This window comes from Nanorana parkeri, unplaced genomic scaffold (assembly GCF_000935625.1).
Source record: "Nanorana parkeri isolate BGI_ZX_2015 unplaced genomic scaffold, ASM93562v1 scaffold145, whole genome shotgun sequence".
In the NCBI taxonomy this organism is placed as follows: Eukaryota; Metazoa; Chordata; class Amphibia; order Anura; family Dicroglossidae; genus Nanorana; species Nanorana parkeri.
The window spans coordinates 1,483,671-1,496,677 of NW_017306413.1; the positions used below are offsets into that span (position 1 = coordinate 1,483,671).

The 13,007-nt window shown below is 41.3% G+C and overlaps 1 protein-coding gene across 3 annotated transcripts in view; it reads left to right on the plus strand.

Annotated features, from left to right (window-relative positions):
• WDR37 (WD repeat domain 37) overlaps positions 1-13,007 on the plus strand; it is a 119,106-nt gene that overhangs the window by 73,003 nt on the left and 33,096 nt on the right. For all 3 annotated transcript variants that reach the window (XM_018554188.1, XM_018554189.1, XM_018554190.1), the window contains 3 exons: positions 7,053-7,188; positions 10,526-10,597; positions 12,407-12,451. In XM_018554188.1, the coding sequence (XP_018409690.1) occupies positions 7,053-7,188; positions 10,526-10,597; positions 12,407-12,451 (253 nt within the window). The remainder of the gene's footprint in view (positions 1-7,052; positions 7,189-10,525; positions 10,598-12,406; positions 12,452-13,007) is intronic.

Below are 13,007 nucleotides of genomic sequence, written 5' to 3' on the forward strand. Positions count from 1 at the left end.
CACAAAACCGTGCGGTAAATTCCGTTACCGCACGGTTTTGTGCACAATTACCGCGCAGTCACGGATTTCCCAAGTGGGAGTCGGCCTTTAGAGACGAGTTATGTACCATTTTATACGAGTGTGCTCATGTTTACACACTGACCACAAAAGGTAAACTACAAACAAATTTTAGCAGAGTACCCACAAACTGTTTGAGGACAAGGTAGGAAATCCTTGTCCTCAAAGGCATCAAAAAGGGGAAAAATAATGATAGTTGTGTTTTATCACATTAACGTAAACGTTATTCACAAGGGGGTGAAGAGTTTGGAGAAGGCAGGAGAAGTGAGCAATCTAGGACAACATAGCTGAACTGGAACGTGAGCTGAATTGGAGAATTTTTCCATATCTGCTATTTTGGCCTAGATTGTTCACTTCTCCTGCCTTCTCCAAACTCTTCACGCTTTTATGAATAACCCTGTTAGCTAACCAGGCAGCCGTATAAAATGAACCGGCATGGACATTACAGTAGAAGAAATAAAAGCCTCTGAAAGCTTTCACAACAGGTGCCATGACATACCTTTTAGTTGTCATCTCCAATTCTAATCTCTGGTAACCTGACTTCTCTCTGCTGTGACCACATTGTATTGCAGGATGTTCGGAGGAGGAGATGCTTACCAGAGCTTTGACTTGGTACTCAATTGAAAATTGAATGTATACTAACCAAAGAGCCTACTACCTACTCTTTTAGGGGTTATGCTTATTGGATATTTTTCTGTTTATGCCAGGTTCATTTTAAATGCAGTTGAAAGATATGATTGCCATTTTAATGCTTTGTGTTTAGTTAAGTTATTTGAAAAATGCCTAACAAAACAGCATTGCTTTTTCCTTTTTGTGTAGTTTGATTACTAACTGGTAATGCATTGTGAGCAATATTTGCAGATTAATTTGTATTAGATTTGTTAACGGCTGTGCGATGCATTGTGTTTGCAACAGGCTGGGCTCTTGTATATCTAACTTGGATACAAGTGTATACATATCTGTAGCATTTGCTGTTATTTAGAGCTTCTCATAGAATATAGCTTCCCTCACTGACCTTTTGTGGGGTTGGAGGACATCCTTGTCATGTTAAAAATAGAGTGCTGTTACCCAAAGCATTTGTCCTGGGCAGACATTCCACGGTCATGGACTCCCTCCAGAGACAGACATCTGTTAGCTGCAAAAGTCATGAGCTTGACAACCTGTTCTATACATTTAGATTTTACCATCCCAATCAAGCTCGTCTAAATTCCTAGTTGTTCCTGTGTATACTGTACCAGGAGCACATTACAGCTATGCAGTGGCCCCAGTGCACACAGAAAGACCACTCTAGATTTTACTTCAATAAACTAAAGTGAGAATTCTGCAAACACCATTTGTATCTCAGATGGCCCTGGAGCATAACTGTTATAATTGTTGAAAACCTACCATTCTTTAAAATTAAAGAATAATTATTGGGAGAGTGAAATACATTTAAAGCTTAGGTGTGACACTGAAGCTGTCATAGGTCGGCTCTATTGATCAAGAACTGAGCGATCGCATACCATTGATCACTCAGTTCCTGATCTTCTCCCTGCAGAGAGGAGTGACAGTCAGTCACCCCTCCCTGTGGGATTCTGCCCTCCCATCTCCGTTCCGCCAGTGCTGACTGGAGGGGCGGATGAGGGTGGGGGCGGGCACAGCTGTTTCTGCCTCTAGATAGGCAGAGCCTGTCAATCAGGCAGCCGGATGAATCCCAACAATAGTGTCGTGATCCGCACTGTCAGCATATAGCGGGCAATAACCTGCTATATGCTGAGTTTTGGCTCACAGGAGGATATTAGTAAAAGTACTCCTGTGACTCTGAAGAGAACTATGGCAAAAAAGGTAGGGCCATAGTTCTAGTTGAAAGATCTGCTTGTTATAATGTCTTCATGTTTTTAAAGTTGGCCATACGTTATGCGATTTTCGGCCGGTTCCTGAAAATCGGCCAGTGTGTGCTGATAGCCTGTCGGCACCCTTGCAGCTGGCATCCTTCGATCAGCTGATCGAAGGAGATGGTTGGAAAATCTTTGAACGAATAGAACTGGCAGCCGATGAGCTCCGAAGGCCCTTAATGCAGAAATCTTCATGTTCTTTGTTTTTGTTTACAGTCACTGCCCTTTCTCTGAAAGCTATTGCCAATAGATGCAAACAAAGTCTCTCTCACTTGCCATGGTTTAGTAAAGGGTTTGGACACGGACCATGTCTAAAGTAAAGCTGTGCTGGGGAGAATACCGAGGCGGTCATTCTGAGAATGCTAGTTGCCTTGTGTCAGCTCGACCCTGTCTCCACTAGTTTGTCACCGACCCTGGACTAGTTTGCGATCAAGAGTACTGCCTTTACTAGTTGCTTGCCTGTTAAAGGACCTTAAAGGCAGTGAAGTCAAGAATCCGTTTGACAGTCAGGAAGCATTTTCAGGCCACCTATGGTAGTTCTCATTTCTTTTAGTACAAGTTTCCTTTAACAGCATTTCTCCAATGTTTTTTCTCTGTGCTAGTCTGTGGGTCACTATTTGATTTTTTTTTTTAAAAGCTTATTTATTCTGGTAAATATTTTATTTGATAAATATGAACTAATATAAATTAATGTTTCATCTTTTACCACTTGCAGCCAGTAGATGGCAAGGCCTAAATAGAAGACTGCAGAGAGAGTCACACATGTGGGACACGTGAATGTAAATGTATTAAACTTGAGATAGTTAAAAATGTACACATTTCACTATCTATCTTTTTGTTATCTGCTGATAGTCTCAGTAGCAACAGTTGTCAGTGTGGCAAGACAGAAAGTCTTCTGTTTATCTCTCAACACTTTTTTTCATATTAATATTTAGGGATATCTGTAGCCCTAGAACTGCCTATGCTTGAGAAGAGAAGAAGAGTCAACAGCACTCAACTGAAGATCAAAGAAGAATGTGTGTTATATAAAAGATCACATAGGATACATGTTTCCATAGTTTTGGGGCCTTGAAGGGTCCCTTCCTCAAGGTGATACAATGACAAAGCATGTGCAAGTCAAACAGCCTTTATTACTAGGGATGCACCAATACCGAGTATTTGGGTGAGTACTCATGCTCGCCCAAATACCTCCGGCTTCCTGATTGGCCAGCTCAAAGCTTGGTGACGAGAGAGCATTGAGCCGGCTTCCAGGATAATCATGAAGCCGGGCGGCGAGTCATTGCACGCCTCCCGGCTTCCTTAATGGGACTTCCGGTATCGATAGTTTGTATCGGCGACTACCAAAAAACAATATCGGTACTTGATACCGAAAAAACGGTAACAGTGCATCCCTATTTAATACTCCATAGCTACCCAGCATACACCCACCTTATGACATCATAATGACTTCATAATCCCACCAAAATTATCAGAAAATACACTTCAGAAAAATAAGCTAAACGAGTGGAAGAGGAATTTTATCACTTTCATTGCCATTGCACAGAACAAACGTGTCCTATGATCTGGCAGTGTCAGTGGCGTCGCTGTTGCCTAGCAATCTGGGGTTCTAACTCAATAGCTGCCCTTTTGTTGGTAACCCACTGATTTGGAAAACCCTTTTGCTTATCCATTTGTAATGCAGGAGAATTATTCCCAAAAGCTGCTGGAAGATCTTTGTTGCCTTTCTGTATAGAAAGCCTATTTTTTTTTTTTCATCAGTACCAGGGTGTTCCTCACAGCCACCAGTCAGACCCAAACATGCCTTGGAAGTTTGAAACAGGCCAGACATCCATAAGCAGACCCACCCACCTCACATCTGAGGAGCGCTACAAAATGTTGCTGTAGTGGTTTACAAAGAACTAAGATTAAAGCCCAATTGAACCATCTGTATTTATTGTTCTAGTCAGGCTTTATATAATGTAATAAATACAGGCTTGCGGCTTACGTGAAATATTAAATATGTTAATAATATATAATAGCATCAAATGGTCAGGTAATTGAAAGCAGTATCGCAAACCTGTGAAAAATTTGCCGTTCTGCTAATTTGAACTTTTGTCAAACCTATTTGTTCCTATCCTAATGCTATGCTAACAATTTACACAAACTATTTTTTTTTCCCACCCGTGTGCAGTGCAAAGTAGAGGAATAAAGCTCTCCTTTACACATACGTTCACTTTGTGCTTTACCATCTGCTACCCTACATTAATGTGACTTTTATGTAACAGTCTTTTAATCCGCAGACTTTGTTTAGATTTATGCTATATTTGGAGGTTATGTAAACCTTGCATTTGAAAAAGTTAAAAGGAAAGTGCATTTTTTTTTTCTATTTATTTTAACTAATATTTCCCACGGTAAAGAGAAAATAAAAATATATTTTAACCAAATGTGCTACCAAATTAAAGCCCTCTTTGTTTGGAAAAGAACAATGTATAATATGTTAGGGTCGACTACACACACTTAAAGATATAATGTGCGTAAATAACCGAGACATAGCCAAAAATAAAATGTTTTAGGACTTTAGGGAGAAAAAAAAGCTCAGGGAAGTGTTTCACTTTTTTTTCTTTAATTTTTAATGCTTATCTGTAACAGGACTATCTAGTCCAGGGGTCCTCAAACTACGGGCTGCGCAGTGTCACCTTCATCAGGCTCAGAAATGCGCTTGCCGTTTGAATGACGACTATCAATAAAATGGATTTGCACTAGGGATGCACCGATACTGATACTAGTATTGGTATCGGTGCCTATACAAAGTATTTGGGCAAGTACTTGTACTTGTCCAAATGCTCCAATACTTACCCCCATACCGGAACTTCCAGTCAGAGGGAGTTCTTCCTCTGTCCAGCAGTGCCGAGGGAGCATGGAGCAGTCTTCCTTTCCAATCAGGAAGCCGGGCGGTGGGTTATGACCTGCTTCCTGATTGGCTAGGAAGCCGGCTTCACGTGTTCCTCAGCATCCTGGCTTCCTAACCAATCGGGAAGCCAGGTGGCATGTAATGAACTGCCTCCTGGCTTCCTGATTGGTCAGGAAACCAAGCTGCCTAGTAACAAGTGAAACGAGCTTCCTAGCCAATCACTTTTTGGTAGGAAGCCTGGCTTCCTAACCAATTAGGAATCCGTGATGCGAGTTCTGGGAAGGGAGGGGGCGTGGCGGTGCATTAAAGTCAATGGGACTGCAGCCACACCCCCCGTTTTTCGAAGTATAATGTGGGCCCCCAACAATGTCAGTGAACTCGCCCCCAGTTTAAAAAGTTTAAGGACCCCTGATGTAGTCTGCTTAGGCTGCAGATTTTGGAGAAAGGAAGTGTGTTTGAATCTGCTGATGGACCAGATAATGAACATCCTACAACATTCACATGGGTGGGGGGACACCAAGGCTTAAAAACACTGTTTCAGTGTCACTGAGCTTTTAATTTATTTTTTCACTTTATTTTATGTTGCTGTGCTGCTAGCTTATTATCAAGCTTTTTCTGCTTGAGCTGGACTTGATGACTGAGCTTTTAGTGTGAGTCACTGTTTAAAATGTGAGCCTTTATTTTTCAAAAAGTTTGCTATTAATGATAGTCACATAGCTGATCTACTGATATTATATATTGGGTATGTAAATTTGAGTCTTTCTTTCTGAAAAGTAGTATCGTTTTACAAATTTGATGCTAAAAATTATTTCTGTGCAGCTACATTTATGCAGTAAGTTTTTGTTGCTATATTTTAAATCGTTACCTTAGGTTGTCTTGTAAATGTTATAGATGTAAACTTTTTGAAATTTGACTCATTCTTGGATGTCAATGGGGAATTTTCCCTGAAGTATTGTGTTTCTCTACCCCATCACACAACTTTATCCAAGTTGTCAGATTGGTATCTGAATTTCCTTTTATGCGTTTAATCTGCATGGTATAGAATCCTTTTGAGAAGCTGGACTTTGAGCCATCATTTTACTTTGTTCCTGAAGCTGGCCAATTAGGAAGCCAGGCGGCGAGTTAATACCTGCCCCCAGCTTCCTGATTGGCGAGAAAACCCGGCTCCATGCTTCCTTGTCACCTGGTGACGAGGGAGCATGGAGCCGGCTTTCTGGCTAATCGGGAAGCCGGGCAGCGAGTCATTGCACGCCACCTGGCTTCCTTAATGGTACTTCCAGTATTGGGGTTTGATATTGGCCAGTACTGGGAAAAAAAAAATATCGGTACCCGATACAGAAAAATCGGTATCGGTGCATCCCTAATTCTGCGCAATATCAGAATTACGGGACCATAAAAAAAAAAACATCTTTACCCTCAAAGAGAATTGTTGAGGACATATCTGTAAGTGATCTTAATTAACCAATTTTTTACAGTATTGTTTGTTACACATTAAAATCAGTATATTGCAAATAATCTTCATCCCATGCGGTGAAGAATTAACATAACTTCTTTGTGCCCTCATGTGGACTGTTGCTTTCCAGGGGAATTTCAAAATGTAGTCAGACCAGTTAGGAGATATAATCTTGTTTAGTATGTCTTCGGTCTACATCTAGGCCTCCTCGTAGTTGGTTTCAAGCAGTGTATAGCATTATTAAAATGTTCAGACCACCTAAGCTGGTAACTCTTCAGAGGAACCTCTGCTCTAGTCAGACACATTCAGACCATAATTCTGCTTCTGTTTTTCTTGTGCAGTCTCAACAGTCCTACTTAGAAACCTCACCTCTGCTACTTGCAACTAGGGCTTTGTTCTTTTGGTCAGTACTTCTAGGTTGAAAGAAGAACTTAGATTGATCAGCGACTCACACATTAACTAAAAAACCTTATTTCCCAGCCACTTACTAGTATGTGAATGCATCAAAAACCAGCTGCTTTGTAATGTATGTACATCACTCTCATGTTGACTACTTGGCATCGTCTCTCTATATGTTTGCTGTATAGATTTGGTTCCTTGATAGAGGAAGTAGCGTACTGAGTTGCAATTTACCTACTAACCAGAGGTAAACTGGCTGCAAAATTGTGTGTTACTTACTGTTTTCCTCGGTTGTTTAATTAACAGATTGCTTTTTTTGTGCTTGCCGAAGGTGTTTTGTGTGTGCTTCCCAAATATAACATTTTATATTTTATTTTAGATAGTTTCCAGTTTCAAGACCACAACTTCTCGGGCGATCTGCCAGTTGGTGAAAGAGTACGTTGGACACAGAGACGGACTTTGGGATGTTGGAGTAACACGGACACACCCGGTGGTTCTGGGCACAGCTTCTGCTGGTAGCGTAAATGTTTTTATTGCATTTGCATAATATGTAGCTGGTTAACAACACAATAACCTGCATTTTAACAAATTGGATACATAACTCATTTCATGACTGGAGAAGTTTTTGCTTTTTCAGCAGTGTACCAGCCGCCCCATTAAAATAAACTTGTGCTTGCCCATGCAATGCAACAGGTTTGCGTTAAAGCCCTCTCCCCAGCAACACATATTCACCTTTCCTTTGTTCCTGTGCTACTGCTTTTAGCAGACAATACCTGTGGTAAAGAGGAACATGTGACTCCTTACCTTGCTCTCATCTGACCGTTTAGATGCTTGGTGAGCAGCCTGGAGCTGTCACATGGCAGTGGGTATAAAGTCCTCAGCTCTTCATTAACTCCAACTAGGGTACCTTAGAACATACACAGGTTCCCCTTTCCCCTGGTCCTGTCTGCTGAATGTAGTGGTAGGAATGCAAAAGGAAAACAAGTTTGAACTGCTGGGAAGAACATTATTAAAGTGAATTTGTGCTTTGCCCATGAAGGTACACTCAAGTCATAATTGAAAATGAAGCCTTGAGATGCATACTCTGAACACAACGTACCTGCTTAACACTTAAATTCATCATCCATGTACTACTGCACCAATCCACCCTGCTCCCTTTTATTGGTAATCTGTTGATATAGGAACACACATTGCAGGCTCTTTGCTTCCTCTCACAGAAATCTCTCCTTGAAAAACCTGCCCTGTAAGCTTGATTGTGGTTGGTGATGCAAGAAGCAGAGAAGGGAAGCTACACAGAGCACATTTTTAGAAGTAAACCTCTAGTGGCCTCCTGGCTCTGTATGTGCAGTGTTGCAGGGGTTTAGCTGCACCTTAGATTTAGGTTAATTAAGTGAACTGTCTAATTTTAGCAAAGTTGCAGAGTGTACTGTACAGTACTACTAGTTCTTTGATTGCTTCCACATGTTGCCTGGAATTGGTCTTTAATACCTTTTTTAAATTTAGTAGAATTTCTGTTGATTTTTACAGTTGGATTTTTTTAGTCAATTACACATATTTCTGTAAATATATAAATGTACATGCATTGTATTTTAAAGTGAACCTTCACTCAGACTATGCACAATAAAGTATTTACATATTCTGAACAAGCGATAAAAACGCTTTGAAACAAGCCCTCATCTCTGTGGCTATAAGCATTAAGGAGAAATGTGTTTACACAAAGCTCGCAACAGAGGCATTGAAATCACATCTTTTAGCCATTACTTTCTATGGAGAGCAGAATACTGGGTGTGTGCTGCCCTTCTAACTCTTGGCAGGTGTTTCTCAACTGTTATAAACTGACATTTAGGATGATTTACTTCACATTTCTGGCAGCTAAAGAGGTAAAGGATTGCTTCCCGGGAGCTGCCCGATACGGCCGTACACAGAGCTGTACGTCCCGGCCGTTTCTAGTGTGAATGAGGCCAAAATGTTCATGCTCTGAGCACAGGTGCACATTAAGCAAAATATGAAAGCATATGAAACATTGCATTCCGCCTTCTCAGGGATTTTTTACGAGGCTGATATACCAAAAATAATGTGAGTTGATATTTCTTTACCCATTCATGCCATCTGCTGGTTTATAGCACAGATACAGCCTAATATTATGGAGACATTTATTTCAAACTGCATACAGCTGCTTCGGGTTGGTTTACTTGGAGGGCTTTATGGTTCCGTTTAGCCTCTCTACTATAACTGGAGCTACAAAAATAAAACCAGACCAGAGAGAAAATAATAGAGAAACAGGAGTTTAGGCACAGCTGTCTAAACCCTGCTTTGTACAGTCTGTCACATATTTCCAAAAGACAAGGAGACACTTCCAAACAGATTCCCAGCACTATAGATATTTGTGAAAAGCTTAAAGCATATCCAAGGCCAAAACTTTTTGTTTCTTCTCGATTTTGGATAGTTATGGGAGTGTTATTACCGGTGTCCATGTTGGGGAGATTTCCTTTCACTTCCGGTCCCATAGACAGCACTGGAAATGAGAGCTTATTTCAATATAATGGAAATCCCCCTCTAAGGGCCCATTCACACCAGATGCAGTCCGTTGCGTTTTTGAGCTGCATCAAAAACGCAACACAATGATTTCCAATGGGATTCTGTTCTGTTCACACCAGACTAGTCCGTTCCGATGCAGCCAGAAAAAGTATTGCTTGCACTAATTTAGCTGCATCAAAACGCATACGAACACATGCAAACGGAACTCAACGCAACTAACAAAAACCCACAGATTTAGTAATGTCATCTTCTGGGGACTTCCTGTGAGTTGGTAGAGGAGATTAGGAATGGGACAGCTCTGGAAACATGGCAGACATGGATGCTAATCTAATAATCAAATATCTCTGACCGTCAGCAAGGGGTGCACCCAATAACGACATTATTATTATATTATAATAACCTCCTATGTTGGGTGAGAATGGCTGTAGCCAACACTAACACCATGCCTTCAAACAAAGGAAGCATGTCTGAGCTAGAAAATGAAGGAGGAAAGTGCTGTGACAAGAAGAAGGAAGTGACATATGGTCTGATTTGCATTTTGAGAAAAAAAACTGCATCGGAATGCATCAAAAACGCGGCAAAACGCATCACAATGCAATGGCTAAAACGCATGCCTTTTCAATGCAGTTTTGGTGTGAATGAGGCCTCAGACAGTTGCCCCCTCCCACTGACAGATTTCCCCTCTATTTCTGTTCTGGTGGCAACTCAAATTTTGGATTTACTTTGATTTTCGGTGAAATTGGTGATGAGGACTATCGTGGGGGAATGAATCTCCCTAACAGGGACACAGCTAGTATAAAAAAACACTTGACAGTGGTTTTGACCCCTCACCATTTTCAAATTATGCCTGGTCACAAACAAATGGCTGTTTCTAGATAGCTTGCTGCTCATGGCAATAGCACAGAAGCGACATAATAGTGAATGCAGCCATATTCACAAAGGGCTCCTATGGATTTTGCCTTCCCAAACTCGGAGCTCATGCAGTATAGAAATGTTCCTTAATGTCAGAATCTATGCTGAGGTATTGTGGGCACCTGAGCAGCTTTCTGAGCGTTATCTGCATTGTATTGTCATGCAGTTGGAGACTACTTCAACACCAACTTTTGCAAAAGTTAATATTTGCATTGCATCCTAATCTAGGGAGTTCCTGGGCTGTCCTACAGCTTTTTCTCAGCAGCCTGGTGGTACCTTCTCTGTAAGATATATCGTTTGTGGAGCTTAACCCGATCACATGTTTTCTTAAAATAATTGTAGAAAGATCTGTTCATATCAGTTTAGATTTTGTTTGTAAGCCCATGATTTTTTTTGTTGCAGATCACACAGCATTGCTTTGGAGTATTGAAACAGGAAAATGCCTTACCAAGTATGTCGGCCATGCTGGATCAGGTAAACATGAACTGAAATCAAGACTAATTGAGAGTTTGTTGTAAAGTAGATTCTAACCCCCTTCTGCTTCTATCCTGAGCTAAAAGAAATGGTTTTGGCTGGTTAAAGGATAATTGCATCAGCAGAATGTGAAGCAGGAGCCAGGCTAAGGCTTAGATCCTAACCATAGAGAACAATGGCCAGTCTGCCCAAAACCTGTCTTAAACTAATTTTGTATAGCTGTATCCCATCTTCAGCTGGGCCGTAGTCAAAGAAGAGGAAGGAGCAAACACCGTGTTACCTAGGTTTTCTGCTAAATAGAGGTACACTGTGTTTAACAAATTGATGCAGGAGCCAGGGAGAAGGGGAGAACTCCTGATTAAGACACATTTCAAGTTATCCTTTACGAATGGCACTGGGTCTGATTTGATTACAATGTGGGACCCAATGTAGTTGGCAAATTCATACTGATGTATCAACCAGGTACCAGTAGAACAAAGAAGTGAATGCTTGGCCTACTGCTTGAAAATCTAGAGACTTTTTTTAGACTTGCAGTCTCTGCCTTCATCAGTTTCTGTGCGTTGCATCGTTACTTTTCCATCGAAATTAAAGCAGTATACTCTAAAACAATATAAACACCAGTGTTGGTTAAAGCTGAACTCTGGGCACGAAAAACACACATAAGAAGCACTGCTCCTCCTCCGCTCAGGAGAGGAATGAGCCTGGTGCTTGCCACTGGAAGCACGTCATCGCTCTAATATGAGCCCATACAAACAGAAGAAAAGGTGGTCGCACAACGGATTTCGCTGTGATAGTTTATTAAAACTTGTACCACATCACTGGTGTCCTACCAAAGGTCCACCCTCCTTGATGCGTTTCACCCAATCACTGGCTTAGTCTTAGGCTGGGCACACACCTTACAACCATCGCAAGACTTCTGTCTTGCGATGGTTGTAAGGTACTTAAAAAAACGTACGATCTGCCTATGTTGCATAGGCAGATCGTACTTGCGATGATCGTAAGCCACGCCCCCTGAGGGGCGGGCTTCCGATGACCGCAATGCCGAACCGGCCCGTGCGGCTGTTATCGTACGGACATGCCACAAACCCGCCGAACATCGTACGATGCTCGGCGGGTTTTCAAACATGTCCGTAAGTTTATAGTCGTGCGACCTTACAGTAGTAGAGGTCGCACGGCTTCCACACACCTTACGATCATCGTACGATCGCGGGATTTCCCGCGATTATCGTACGATAATCGTAAGGTGTGTGGGGACCCTTAGTCTCTGAGTAAGCCTGTGATTGGGTGAAACACGTTGAAGGGGGGACCTTGGGCGGGACAACAGTGATGTGGTCAAAGTTTCAATAAACTATCCCAGCGGAATCCGTTGTGTGACGAGCTTTTCTTCTGTTTGTCCCGGCATGAAAACTTTAATTTAAATATATTTCTGGGTCTGAAGGAAAAACAGAGGGTTTTGGGCCCAAGGCAGCTTGCTCCTTTGGAAGAGAGAGGACTGAGAGCTATGCATTCACATTGGTGGCATTATTACTATAACCTGAAATATGATTCGTTTTTGTAGGTTCTGCACATCACCATCTTTGCACTACTTTATTAAGTCCCTATGACACATGGAAGTAACACAGAATTCATCTGTCATTGTTAGGAATTCCTCCGCTATATTTTATTCCATATCATTGTAATTTCATGGTATACCTTAGTGATATCTTTTACTGTGGTTTGCAGTTGAATATTGTGATAGTTACATTTGTAGCAATGTAATGCCTCATTTTCTTTCATTAACAAGTTGAAATGTTTTTTGTTTTTTTGCAGTGAACTCAATAAAATTTCATCCCACAGATCAAATTGCATTAACAGGCAAGTGTATTAGCTTTATGTAATATGTAAATTGTAAAATGTGTTAAATGTGAATGTTGACTTATTGCAAAACATGGAGGGAGGGTTCTGCTCGAAGTTCAAGGTGTGAATTAATTTCAGAACTCCTAGGGGAGAAACTGAGTGCACTATTGAAATAAATGTTAGAATTTGTTAGATATTCCCACCCATTTTGTTCAGCTAATCTTGTAACCATGCACTCCTGACATACAGGGAAGCCAGGAGCTACACTCACTGAGACCTCTCTGCAGACAGTCCTGCAGTTGGACATTATAGCTTTGTTTAGGGATGCCCCAAAGTGTCATTAGACCATGATGGAGTAGCAGTACACTGTTGAGAACATCACTCTTTTTTGCTTCACTCAGCAATCATTCAGTGGAAGGCACCATATAATTTAGCAGAGCCCTGATTGGCTTACAGGGTTGCTCCTCCTCCTCCTGAGTATTGATGTGCAGGGGATAAAGATAATTTTGAGAGCTGTATGTAAAGACACATAAAGAAAAAAAAATAACAGAAGCAATAAATTACTTTTGGCTCT